This window comes from Petromyzon marinus, chromosome 41 (assembly GCF_048934315.1).
Source record: "Petromyzon marinus isolate PM22_M1 ecotype Great Lakes invasive population chromosome 41, UKy_Petmar_22M1.pri1.0, whole genome shotgun sequence".
Lineage (NCBI taxonomy): Eukaryota > Metazoa > Chordata > Hyperoartia > Petromyzontiformes > Petromyzontidae > Petromyzon > Petromyzon marinus.
In genome coordinates this window covers 10783853-10797675 of record NC_133707.1, presented here as the reverse complement: position 1 = coordinate 10797675, position 13823 = coordinate 10783853, and the positions used below count along the sequence as shown (strand labels likewise).

Here is a 13823-nt window from a genome sequence, read left to right as displayed (position 1 = left end):
TGTGTAGGTGTGTGGGTGGGTAGGTAGATGTGTGTGTAGGTGTGTGGGTGGGTAGGTAGATGTGTGTGTAGGTAGATGTTTGTGTAGGTGTTTGTGTAGGTGTGTGTGTAGGTGTGTGTGTAGGTGTGTGTGTAGGTGTGTGTGTAGGTGTGTGTGTAGGTGTGTGTGTAGGTGTGTGTGTAGGTGTGTGTGTAGGTGTGTGTGTAGGTGTGTGTGTAGGTGTGTGTGTAGGTGTGTGTGTAGGTGTGTGTGTAGGTGTGTGTGTAGGTGTGTGTGTAGGTGTGTGTGTAGGTGTGTGTGTAGGTGTGTGTGTAGGTGTGTGTGTAGGTGTGTGTGTAGGTGTGTGTGTAGGTGTGTGTGTAGGTGTGTGTGTAGGTGTGTGTGTAGGTGTGTGTGTAGGTGTGTGTGTAGGTGTGTGTGTAGGTGTGTGTGTAGGTGTGTGTGTAGGTGTGTGTGTAGGTGTGTGTGTAGGTGTGTGTGTAGGTGTGTGTGTAGGTGTGTGTGTAGGTGTGTGTGTAGGTGTGTGTGTAGGTGTGTGTGTAGGTGTGTGTGTAGGTGTGTGTGTAGGTGTGTGTGTAGGTGTGTGTGTAGGTGTGTGTGTAGGTGTGTGTGTAGGTGTGTGTGTAGGTGTGTGTGTAGGTGTGTGTGTAGGTGTGTGTGTAGGTGTGTGTGTAGGTGTGTGTGTAGGTGTGTGTGTAGGTGTGTGTGTAGGTGTGTGTGTAGGTGTGTGTGTAGGTGTGTGTGTAGGTGTGTGTGTAGGTGTGTGTGTAGGTGTGTGTGTAGGTGTGTGTGTAGGTGTGTGTGTAGGTGTGTGTGTAGGTGTGTGTGTAGGTGTGTGTGTAGGTGTGTGTGTAGTGTGTGTGTGTAGGTGTGTGTGTAGGTGTGTGTGTAGGTGTGTGTGTAGGTGTGTGTGTAGGTGTGTGTGTAGGTGTGTGTGTAGGTGTGTGTGTAGGTGTGTGGGTGTAGGTAGATGTGTGTGTAGGTAGATGTGTGTGTAGGTGTGTGTGTGTAGTCCCTCGGGCGCGCACGTGGGACATGCGAGGTTCGGGCCGTGCGCTGGCGGCCTCCCACCACCACCACCCCACCACCACCACCACCTCCACCACCTCCACCACCACCACCACCACCTCCACCACCTCCACCACCCACCCCACCTCCCACCCACCACCACCTCCTCCACCACCTCCCCACCACCACCTCCACCACCACCACCTCCACCACCACCACCACCACCCACCTCCACCACCACCTCCACCACCACCTCCACCACCTCCACCACCTCCACCACCTCCCTCACCACCACCTCCACCACCACCTCCACCACCACCTCCACCACCTCCAACACCACCACCTCCACCACCACCACCACCACCTCCACCACCACCACCTCCACCACCACCACCTCCACCACCTCCACCACCACCACACCTCCACCACTACCACCTCCAACACCACCACCACCTCCACCACCACCTTCACCACCTCCACCACCACCACCACCTCATCACCACCACCTCCACCACCACCACCTCCACCACCACCACCTCCACCACCAACACCTCCACCACCTCCACCACCACCACCTCCACCACCTCCACCACCAACACCTCCACCACCTCCACCACCACCACCTCCACCACCAAAACCTCCACCACTTCTAACACCTCCACCACCACCCACCCTCCACCACCACCAACACCTCCACCACCACCACCTCTAACACCTCCACCACCACCTCCACCACCAACACCTCCACCACCTCCACCACCACCACCTCCAACACCACCACCACCTCCACCACCACCTTCAACACCTCCACCACCACCACCACCACCTCCACCACCAACACCTCCACCACCTCCACCACCACCACCACCACCACCTCCAACACCTCCACCACCACCTCCACCACCACCACCTCCAACACCACCTCCACCACCTCCACCACCTCCAACACCTCCTCCACCACCACCACCACCACCACCACCTCCAACACCTTCACCACCACCTCCACCACCTCCAACACCTCCTCCACCACCACCACCACCACCTCCACCACCACCTCCAACACCTCCACCACCACCTCCACCACCACCACCACCACCTCCACCACCTCCACCACCTCCACCACCACCTCCACCACCACCACCACCACCTCCACCACCACCACCACCTACACCACCACCACCACCACCACCACCTCCACCTCCACCACCACCACCTCCACCACCACCTCCACCACCTCCACCACCACCTCCACCACCACCACCTCCACCACCACCTCCACCACCACCACCACCACCACCTCCACCACCACCACCACCTACACCACCACCACCACCACCTCCACCTCCACCACCACCACCACCTCCACCACCACCTCCACCACCTCCACCACCACCTCCACCACCACCTCCACCACCACCACCTCCACCACCACCACCACCACCTCCACCACTACCACCACCACCTCCACCACCACCACTTCCACCACCACCACCTCCACCACCTCCACCACCACCTCCACCACTTCGCTCTCTCTCGAGTCGTCTTCCCCTTGGTCACCGTGGAGACGCGAGAGGTGTCAGTCCTGACACCTACTGACTGGGTGGTGAGGTATGGTGAGACGTTAGTCATTAACCGTGTAGGTTTTCACAGCCACTATTGCAATTCATACTTCATCATCGGTTAGGCCACGTAGTGATCTGGCTGGATTCCTGTCGTGAGACCCTCCACCACCCGACACGGCCAAACAAACGAATCCGCCGCGCGTGCAAGCGGTCAACAACTCGCTGCGTCGGCCCGCGCCCAGCGAGTTGAAGAATTTTCTCACAGACCCTACGTAACAATCATCATCACAATAATTAGTATTATATTATTGGTTCGTTCGGTAAAGTCACGTAAATAAAAAAAAATCTAAAAATAAAAGTAAAATAATAAATTTCAAATAAAAGCAAATAATTTTTATTTATTTTATCCTATTATTTTTCTTTTTTTGTTTTCCATCTACGTGATTTTACCGAAAGAACCAAGAATATGAATCCCTGCAGTCACGAAGTCTAAAAATAACAATCATCATCATCATCACGGCCGCGAGTCGGACTGTGCGTGGTGACTCTGGCGCGTGTCTGGAGCCCCCCAACCCCCAACAGCCCCGCCCCCCAATCCCGCGTAGTTTACCGGCGCGGACCTCCACGCGGACGACGTCGGCGGCGCGCGCCACCACGCGGTGGCCCCGCGCCAGCGCCAGCAGCACGCAGGCGAACGAGCCGGCGTCCTGCAGCGTCGCGCTGCGCAGGGCCAGCACGCTCGCAAGCCCCGCGCCCCAGGCGCAACCCCCCCCTTCTCTCGACGCCCCCCACCGCCGTCGCGGCGTCGGCAGCCCCCCGTCCTCCTCCTCCTCCTCCTCCTCGTCGTCCTGCGCCCCGGGGCACAGCCTGGCGGAGAGCGTCTCGGCCAGCACCTTTCTCAGCGCCGGTGCGCCGCCGCCGCCTCCTCCTCCTCCTCCCAGCCACTCGGCGAGGAGCGCGCGTGGAGGCCCCGCGTGGCCCAGGGGCGCGTGCGTCCACAGCGCGAAGATTTGGCTGCTGCGCTCGGGGGGCAGCGAGCCCGGGGTGGCGGCGCTCCCCGCCGCCTCGCACACCAAGGAGAGGGGGTAGCCCTGGCGCGCCTGGACCAGGGGCCGTGGGGTCACGCGCGCGCTCAGCGGCCCGAAGTCGACTGCGGGGGGTGAGAGGGAGGGCAGGCGAGACGAGTGAGATGACGGAGCCCTTCAGCCTCCGTGGCTCTTATTTCAACTTCATTTCAAAATTCGGCCCGTTCTGCGACTCGGGGCGTCCTCTGCGTCTTGCGGCCACGACATCTGGGACGCGCCGAGACGCGGCGAGCCACGGCAGCCCGCACGGGCGGGCGGGCGGGCGCGCGCGCTTTAACCACCGCCGGCATTTCGCGGAGTCGTGCCGCGGCACCTGAGACGCCACCAAGGGAACGCGCTGCCGTTGTCACGCGGTCTGCGGTGGACTCGCAGCGGGGTGGGGGTGGGGGGGGCAGTGTTGCTGCGAGTGATCCCAGTTGAGTAACTCGCGGTGTCATTTTACCAACGTGGCAAATTTTAACCCTGACGTGGCCACGCCATCGGCGACTCTTTTCGAGAGACGCCCGTTCGAAGCGAGCGGCGCGTGCTACTCTGCGCGCGCGCTGAACTTGTCTCGCACCCGCGGCGAGGAGCAGGGACGCGGCCTGCCAGACTCGAACCGCGAGCCCCTCGAGACGAGCGACGAACGCGCCGGGGCCCGCGGCACCGCCCGTGCCGCGTTCCGTGCCGCGTCGGTATTTTAACTCGATCCGCGACGTCGCGCCGACGTCCGTGGTGGTCGTTCTGCGAGTACGACCGGGGAGGTGGGTGGGGGGGGGGGGGGGGCGCGCGCGCAACTATCGCGGCCACGGGGCCGCTCGTGTCGGGGGTGCTCGCCTTCCTCCGTGAACGCGTGCTCGGCGGGGAAGAGCGCGCCAGGCGGAGTCGTCGTCACGAGGAGGCCCGCGGGGATCTCTGCGCCCTCGCCGCCCTCCTCCCCGTCCGCCGAGAACTCCTCCTCGTGACGCCACCCGAGCGGCGGCGGCGTCGGCGTCGTGGCGGCTCCCCCTGCGCGGTGACCACAAGCTCAGCGGCCGCGCTCCGAGACGACGCCTCTACGAGGTCGCCATCCGACTCCTGCCGGATCCTGTAGCCCTTGCGCTTGGCTGGTGGGGCGCCGCCGACGTTTCGGCAGTGGCGGGGATCCGAGGCGATCGATAAACATCAGAAGCAGAGCGTGGGATTTGTTTTCGTTGCCGATGCCAGGGCTCTGAGCGTTTCTCAATCGGCCTCTGCGAGGGAGCGGCCCTTGACGTTCACGTGACGTCCACGAGACGTTCACGACTCTTCACCGCCATCGGCTGCATGCGGCCACGGCTCCCTCGAGGGACGCCGCTCGCGCGGCTGCTCTTTGGGACGGGAAGGCGTTGCCCGGTTAAAGGGATCTCGGCGGTCGTTCTGTGACATCCACCTCCGCGGGTCCTTCTCCACCCCGAACGCCGTCTTGGCGTCGTGACATTAATTCTACGCGTGTGTTCCGCGGCCAATGGTACGATGCTTAGTTAATTTGTGGTTCGGCCACGTAACAATCTGGCCCGAATTTTACGTCGTGAAACCCTCCACCACCCGACATAGCCCAACAAATGAAATTGTCGCACGTGCAAGCGATCATTATTGTGCTTTCAAGTCGAGCGATTCCCACGGCCCCCAAACGTAGCGATTTGAGATACTCGACGTGTCGCTGGAAACGGCATCAAATGTCAATCCAGAAAGACAGAATGTGGGGGTGGCGGGGGGTGGGTGGGGAATTTGTCAATACAAATTACATCGTAAAATAAACTCCATTCTTATTCTGTGGTTATTTCGGTAAAGTCACGTAGAGAGAAAAATAAAAGTAAATTAAATAAAAACTACGATTTTCGATCACAACAAAAGCGATCGTCTTGCGGTCGTGATCGAAACATCGTAGTTGTTATTTTATTTACTTTAATTCTTCTATCTACGCGGTGACTTTACCGAGAGAACCAAAGAATAAGAATTCCCGCGGTCACGGAGGTTTCAAGTCAAATTTTAAACTCCATTCCTAGCGGGTGACGGCGAGCAACCGACCGCGTCCGTGGTCCAGCAGCGTCTCTGCGCTCGCCACGGCAGTCTCGTCGCCAGACCTGTCCAGGACCTCGCACGAGTAGCGGCCGCCGTCGCCCGCCGAGAAGTCGTTCAGCTCGAGACGGAACGCCGAGGCGAGGCACGCGGCCTCCATGCAGACGGCGCCGCTCGTGAAGCGGCTCCTAGGCGGAGGGGCGCGCAGACGCGGGGCTCGACACGGTGGGGTGGTGGTGGGGGTGGTGGTGGGGGTGGTGGTGGTGGTGGTGGGGGTGGTGGTGGTGGTGGGGGTGGTGGTGGTGGTGGTGGTGGTGGGGGTGGTGGTGGTGGTGGTGGTGGGGGTGGGGGTGGTGCCGTCCCTGCTAACGCGGCCGGCGCGACAGCCAACGCCCCCACCGAGCGTTCTTCGCGCCGTGCGCTTTCGACTGCGACTTGAGCGAGGCGCTGCACGGTGAACCGTGGCACGGGATGGTTTGCGAGAGGAAAGGAGATGAGCGGATGGGATGTGTGTGTGTGTGACACGAGGCGGCGGTGGTGGTGGCGATGTGTGGAATGAACGAAGCTGGGAATGAGCCGGGGTTGGATTGATGGTGGGTGCCTTTGGGGAGTTGTGGGCAGGGAAGGAAGGCGGCGTTTGTGCGAGTGGGGAGGAAGGGTGGCGCAAGAGAGGATGAGTGGGGTTTAGGAGAAGAGAGAGGGTGATTGACGTACAAGGACAGTTTATTGGAGTGAAGAGGGGACTAGGGGTGAGAACGAGCGATACTGAGGACTGTGGGCAAGGAGGAGGACGAACAGAAGCAGACCGCAACGATTGAGAACGCGGAGAGCGGGGCAGGAGCGTGCCGTGAGACGAGAGAAGAGGCGGTAAGGAGAAGCAATGAGGTGGCGAGATTTACAAACGGAAGGTGAGAAATGTCAAGGGGCCACGACGGTACACAGGGAGGCAGTGTAGCCGGCGGTGGCCGACACTGAACCTTTGATCGCACTAGAACCCTTCTGGTTACGGTTTGCTTTTGGAGCGACTTGAAATTCGAAACGAGTGTGACCGGGAGTGATGAAGTTTAAAACGGAGATATACCTATCAGCGCGGTGTTGCCTGGTCAAACAAACAAAACACAGTGCCCGGGCAGTGCGGATGAGGTGCGTGCAGTTGACGGATCGATATCGATTGCTTGAAGGATCGATATCGATTGCTTGAAGGATCGATATCGATTGCTTGAAGGATCGATATCGATTGCGGGACCTTTCGAAGTGGTCGACCTCGTGTGGCGCGAGGGCCCTGGATGTCGATTCCTGTGCGGCGTTTGGCCCCTGGTCTCTCGCACGGCTCCACCGTGGTGCACCTAGCCTGGCACATGCGTCGTGGTGACTTCGCCGTCGCTGAGTGGCGAGCGGGCGGGGTATTGGCGTTGGATGTCGGCGTTTGGCCTCGCGGGGCGTTGGCCGTGAACTCGGTGGTTGTGTCTGGGCCGTGGGCCTCACTTGTGCCGCTCGTGCGCCCAGACGTCGCCACTCGTTGTGCGACTCAGCAGCACGGAGCCCTTCTCTGTGGCCGGGACTCCTGCGGGGGGGTGGGAAAGGGAGTGTGTGGGGGGGGGGGGGTAGTTATGGGTTAAGGAGGTGTGCTGGTCATGGTCTAAGATGATGGTGACGATGATGATGTTGGTGGTGGTATAAATCCTTTTGGTGGTGTCATTGATAATAATAATAATACATTTGCCCACGTGGTACGCATGCCACAGTCGAGCGAGGCTATGGCGAGTGACGGCGCGATATTTCACGGGCAGAGTCGGCAGCAGTATCACGGCAGGGGACGATGTTACAATGTTTAATCCCAGTTGAGTAATTAGTGGATAACATTAAGATGCGGACCATGAAGCCAGCACACCGTGACCTACTTATCTCCAATATCACCATGGGATCTTCTTCACCCACTGTGTTTTATGGTGAATACACTGCAGCAGCACCCAAGGTGCGCTGCCAGATTGCGAGCCGACAAAAACATCGCAGAAACAAGCGGCACATTGCGCTGCCACTGGGTTTTCGGATGAGCCGCTTCTCCATCCCGCGAGTCATTGGTGATGGAGACCGTCAACTCACTAAACCGCGGAGCCTGTGTCATCACGGGCAGCGGCCGAATCCCGGATTGGAACCCAGGCTCTCAGCCGTGCGTGCTCCCCCGCTCCGACCTCTGAGCCAGCGTCAAAGCACCGCCACTTGACGAAACGTGCACCGGGAGGCGGTTCGCACCCGCTGGGGCGTGGAACCAGCGGACGGCCACGGCCGAGTTCGACTCCGAGTCGGCGCCGGGACCCGGGACCGAGCGGAACGCAGGGAGGCCGGACACGAGACACCACAGCTCCGCGCGGTGCCCCTCCGCCACGGAGGAACCTTCGGGTGGCCACACACGGACCGAGAACGCGACCGCGGCTCCTGCGCTCGGACACGGAGACACCGAGAGGAGGAGGAGGAGGAGGAGGCGGCGGGGTCGCTCACCGGTTGTCGCCTCGGGCCACGTGACGAGCCGTCCCAAATGCCGGGGTGTTCGACGCGGGCTTTCGACCTCCCCGCCGCGTGCCGAACGAACCCCGCCGCGCTCACCGCTGCCGTCCACGTGGACGTAGGCGTAGGCACGCGCCACAGCGCGCGGCCCCCGACCCGAGCTCGTGCGCGGGAGGTCCCAGGCGGCCTCGCACGCGTAGCCGCCGGCGTCCTCCCCGCCGCGGAGTGGGCCCAGGGTGAGCTTCTGTCCCAGACCGCGGCCACACATCGCCTCCACGCAGAGCTCCCCGCTCCGCACGCGGGCGCCGTAGCCCGGCCCAGCACGCGGCGCCTGCAACCACCAACGACTTAGCGACGCGCCGCACGGATCGAGAGAGATGATGATGCTGATGATGCTGATGATGATGATGATTCAGAGGCGCCGGAAATCACAGACGAGCGGTAAGGTAGCCAGGGAAGGACTGCCTCTGGGTGGGTGGGGCCCATTCCAGTGTGTTGATGAGATTTAAGGTGCGGTGAGCGCTACCGAGTGAGACGCCGCGGCGTATAGGAGCGGAGCGCGCGCGCTTTACACCGCGGGGATGACGCCGCCTCTGCCCGCCGCGAATGTCGTGAACGCGGAACGCCGCCGCGATGTGCCGCTCGCCTGAGTCCCTCGCGTCTCCAGCACCAGCGTGAGCGGCGCGGGCTCGCGAGCCCCTCCCTCGGAACTCGGCACACGCAGCCAGCGCACGGTGACGGCGGCCGGGAGGTCGGGGTCGTGTGCGAGGGGCGAGAGGGGCCCCCCGGGGAGCCCCGCGAGCAGGGTCACCTCGCACCACAGGCTCAGGCGGTCCCCCACGCGCGCGCGCACCGCCCAGCCCGGCCGCACGCGCACGCGGACCCCGGCGTGGATCGCTGCGCGCGCGCGACACGTGGGGGGGGGGGGGGGGACATCGCCATCGTTGTCATCGTTACGATCACCAACATCGTCACGATCGTTGTGATCATCGCCATCGTTGTCATCGTTACGATCACCGACATCGTCACGATCGTTGTGATCATCGCCATCGTTGTCATCGTTACGATCACCAACATCGTCACGATCGTTGTGATCATCGCCATCGTTGTCATCGTTACGATCACCAACATCGTCACGATCGTTGTGATCATCGCCATCGTTGTCATCGTCATCTTCACCATCATCGTTATGATCATCAACATTATCGTCATCATTGTTATGATCATAAATTGGTACCTTCGAAAGCGAGATGCTTCTTTCTCAAGGGATTTTCCAGTTGAAATACTTTCATACCAAAACATCATTCACATCATAATCGAAACCATCATAATCGAATGTTCATTATATCACTGTCATCATCATCGTCATCGTCGCGTGCATCAGGGCTCACGCCCACCACGCGAGAAGGGACGGTGCCCAATGGACAAGAGTGTTGACGGAGTCTGCGTGGCGAGCCGGGGAGAGACGACACTCACCCGTCTCCATCCGCGATGCCCACAGCAACGTGGCGCACAGCGCGGCGGCGACCTGCATGGTGGCTTCTGTGGGAGAGGGCGAGAGAGAGAGAGACACGGAGACACGCACGGGTCCATGCACAAGACAAAGATCCCCACCGCGTGTAGCCTGAACAGACTGTCGGGGCAAGTGCTGTTAGTAGTAGCGAGTAGCTACCTACAGAGACAGAGATCCCCCGTGTAGCCTTAACAGACTGTCGGGGCAAGTGCTGTTAGTAGTAGCGAGTAGCTACCTACAGAGACAAAGATCCCCCGTGTAGCCTTAACAGACTGTCGGGGCAAGTGCTGTTAGTAGTAGCGAGTAGCTACCTACAGAGACAGAGATCCCCCGTGTAGCCTTAACAGACTGTTGGGGCAAGTGCTGTTAGTAGTAGCGAGTAGCTACCTACAGAGACAGAGATCCCCCGTGTAGCCTTAACAGACTGTCGGGGCAAGTGCTGTTAGTAGTAGCGAGTAGCTACCTACAGAGACAAAGATCCCCACCGCGTGTAGCCTGAACAGACTGTCGGGGCAAGTGCTGTTAGTAGTAGCGAGTAGCTACCTACAGAGACAGAGATCCCCCGTGTAGCCTTAACAGACTGTCGGGGCAAGTGCTGTTAGTAGTAGCGAGTAGCTACCTACAGAGACAGAGACCCCCCGTGTAGCCTTAACAGACTGTCGGGGCAAGTGCTGTTAGTAGTAGCGAGTAGCTACCTACAGAGACAGAGATCCCCCGTGTAGCCTTAACAGACTGTCGGGGCAAGTGCTGTTAGTAGTAGCGAGTAGCTACCTACAGAGACAAAGATCCCCCGTGTAGCCTTAACAGACTGTCGGGGCAAGTGCTGTTAGTAGTAGCGAGTAGCTACCTACAGAGACAGAGATCCCCCGTGTAGCCTTAACAGACTGTCGGGGCAAGTGCTGTTAGTAGTAGCGAGTAGCTACCTACAGAGACAGAGATCCCCCGTGTAGCCTTAACAGACTGTCGGGGCAAGTGCTGTTAGTAGTAGCGAGTAGCTACCTACAGAGACAAAGATCCCCCGTGTAGCCTTAACAGACTGTCGGGGCAAGTGCTGTTAGTAGTAGCGAGTAGCTACCTACAGAGACAGAGATCCCCCGTGTAGCCTTAACAGACTGTCGGGGCAAGTGCTGTTAGTAGTAGCGAGTAGCTACCTACAGAGACAGAGATCCCCCGTGTAGCCTTAACAGACTGTCGGGGCAAGTGCTGTTAGTAGTAGCGAGTAGCTACCTACAGAGACAAAGATCCCCCGTGTAGCCTTAACAGACTGTCGGGGCAAGTGCTGTTAGTAGTAGGGAGTAGCTACCTACAGAGACAAAGATCCCCCGTGTAGCCTTAACAGACTGTCGGGGCAAGTGCTGTTAATAGTAGCGAGTAGCTACCTACAGAGACAGAGATCCCCCGTGTAGCCTTAACAGACTGTCGGGGCAAGTGCTGTTAGTAGTAGCGAGTAGCTACCTACAGAGACAAAGATCCCCCGTGTAGCCTTAACAGACTGTCGGGGCAAGTACTGGTAGTAGTAGCGAGTAGCTACCTACAGAGACAGAGATCCCCCGTGTAGCCTTAACAGACTGTCGGGGCAAGTGCTGTTAGTAGTAGCGAGTAGCTACCTACAGAGACAGAGATCCCCCGTGTAGCCTTAACAGACTGTAGGGGCAAGTGCTGTTAGTAGTAGCGAGTAGCTACCTACAGAGACAAAGATCCCCCGTGTAGCCTTAACAGACTGTCGGGGCAAGTACTGGTAGTAGTAGCGAGTAGCTACCTACAGAGACAGAGATCCCCCGTGTAGCCTTAACAGACTGTCGGGGCAAGTGCTGTTAGTAGTAGCGAGTAGCTACCTACAGAGACAGAGATCCCCCGTGTAGCCTTAACAGACTGTAGGGGCAAGTGCTGTTAGCGAGCGCCTATGAAGGCCGGCACGGCACACGAGGGGGTGGGTGGCCAGCACCACGCCCGGCCGCCTTTGTCTCCCCAGTGACGATGTTTACACACCGCACCAGGTACTCATTTGAGGCTGAGTCGACCTAGGGTCGGAGGCCCAGGACCGGTTCAGATAATCGTCACCGGGTGTTGGCCGTGAGCGGAAATCGAACTCGGGACGCCGGGTTCGTAGCGCATCGGAACGTCGGAGAGGCGACGAGCGGGAGGAGGAGGAGCAGGATGAGGATGATGCCCGTGCATCGAACTCATCGTGGGGAGAGGGGGGGGGCAGGAAAGCCACAACCAAAGCTGGCAAGCAGCCAAGAGTCTCGCGCTGCCAACTATCGCCCGAGGTGGCGACGATTCACCTTCAGGACCTCGGCGCAGGGATTTAGACGACGAGACGGTGGACGTGACGCGCGCGCGCCGCAGACGTCGCCACTCACGGAGCGCCCGAAGCTGCTCCTCTCTGGCGATTCCACGGTGGTGGCGGCGGCGGTGGTGGCTGTGGTGGTGGTGGTGCTGACGGCGGTGGTGGCGGTGGTGGTGACGGCGGTGGTGGCTGTGGTGGTGGTGGTGCTGACGGCGGTGGTGGCGGTGGTGGTGACGGCGGTGGTGGTGGTGGTGGCGGTGGTGGCGATGGTGGTGGTGGCGGTGGTGGTGGCGGTGGTGGTGGTGGTGGCGGTGGTGGTGGCGGCGGTGGCGGTGGTGGTGGCGGCGGCGGTGGTGGTGGCGGGAGTCTCGTGCAGTTGCGAAACGACTTCGTCTCCACGCTCTTGCGAAACGCAGCGACGGCGGCGGCGTTGGGGGTCTCCCGCACTGGACGCGTGCTCTGTTGACTGCACACATCGTGGGGATCGTTTTGTTGTTGTTGTTTTAATGGACCCCCCCCCCCGAGGCTCGCCGGCCCCGCGCCTGGTGTCGCAGCCACGTCCGTGATGGCAAGAGGACGCAACTTGACAACCCGGCTGGATCGGGGTTCGCCCCCTTCGAGTTGTGGGGGTTGTTTGACCATACTTCACCATGCGTGTCAGCGCGGGTTAAAGAGGGAGGTGTTGGAGCATAGAGCAGGACAACGGGGGATTTTGATGCACCGCCCTCTGCTGACAACGTTGCCCCGCAGAAGCAGCCTATAGCACCTGTTATGCGCGGTGGTGGTGGTCGCCCATCCGAGCACTCTGCAGACTCAACCGCTGCTCCCGAGATCAGGCGAAGCCTGGGCGCATGCCGGGTCAGGTGATCATTTGGCCGCTTGAGACAGCGATGGAAGTTCCACATTCCTATGGCCTGCGGGAGTCGCCACGTACGGTTGTTATCACCGTCGATATTCAATCAAGTGTTACTCAATGTATTGGCACCGAAGGGCTGACGCGATAAGTCGACCAACAACTGGTATTTGAACTCTCCCAAACTATGGGGCCCTAACGATGCATCGACGTATCGATGATTATCGATTGTTTATAATACATCTTACGTATGCAACTCCTTTGCTGATTTTTAAAGTGTTACATGAACAGGACACGTGACATGTTATCATTTAAAGTAACCGTGAACACGTGAAAAGACCTAGGTTTACAATTTAAGAGTAAAACTCTACTGTCTACACAATATACGTAGACGTACAATGTAAAAACTTAAATATCTTGGGAACAGTAGCCAATCAGTTGTTTTAATTGTCAAATTTGAATTCAGCACATAATAAGCAGCACGTGTCATCTCTGAAGCAGACGGCGTCTACAGAATTGTAGACCTGTGTCATTGTCGACAGAGGAACAAGGCGCACTCGGTTGTTGTTGTTGTTTGTTGTTGTTTGTTGTTGTTGTTTGTTGTTGTGAGAGTGCGCGTGGCTTGAGGAGAGACACGGAGAGACGTTCAGAGACCCGTAGACTCACATCGAGACCCATAGACTCATCTAGAGAGCCATAGACTCGAAACAGAGAGCCATGTACTCATATACAGACCCATAGACTGACAGAGACAGACTCACATAAAGACCCATAGAGTCACATACAGACGCATAGACTCAAAATAGAGCCATATACTCATAGAGACCCATAGACTCATTCTAGATTTGAAGTTTTCGTGACGGCAAGGATTCATACTCTTTGGTTCTTTCGGTAAAGTCACGTAGATGAAAAATAATAATGATGAAAATAATAAAATGAATATAACTAAATTAAATCACGACGTTTCGGGCGCAACCCAAGCGTCCAT

At 58.8% G+C, this 13823-nt stretch overlaps 1 protein-coding gene across 1 annotated transcript in view; it reads right to left on the bottom strand.

Annotated features, from left to right (window-relative positions):
- LOC116951022 (uncharacterized) overlaps positions 1-12159 on the bottom strand; it is an 18962-nt gene extending 6803 nt beyond the window's left edge. The window contains exons 1-9 of the mRNA XM_032969292.2: positions 12056-12159; positions 9656-9721; positions 8826-9076; positions 8279-8510; positions 7928-8110; positions 7160-7238; positions 5684-5862; positions 4472-4642; positions 3181-3720 (exon numbers count right to left, since the gene is read on the bottom strand). Of these exons, the coding sequence (XP_032825183.2) occupies positions 3181-3720; positions 4472-4642; positions 5684-5862; positions 7160-7238; positions 7928-8110; positions 8279-8510; positions 8826-9076; positions 9656-9713 (1693 nt within the window). The 5' untranslated portion in view covers positions 9714-9721; positions 12056-12159. The remainder of the gene's footprint in view (positions 1-3180; positions 3721-4471; positions 4643-5683; positions 5863-7159; positions 7239-7927; positions 8111-8278; positions 8511-8825; positions 9077-9655; positions 9722-12055) is intronic.
- Between the last annotated feature and the right edge of the window lie 1664 nt (positions 12160-13823).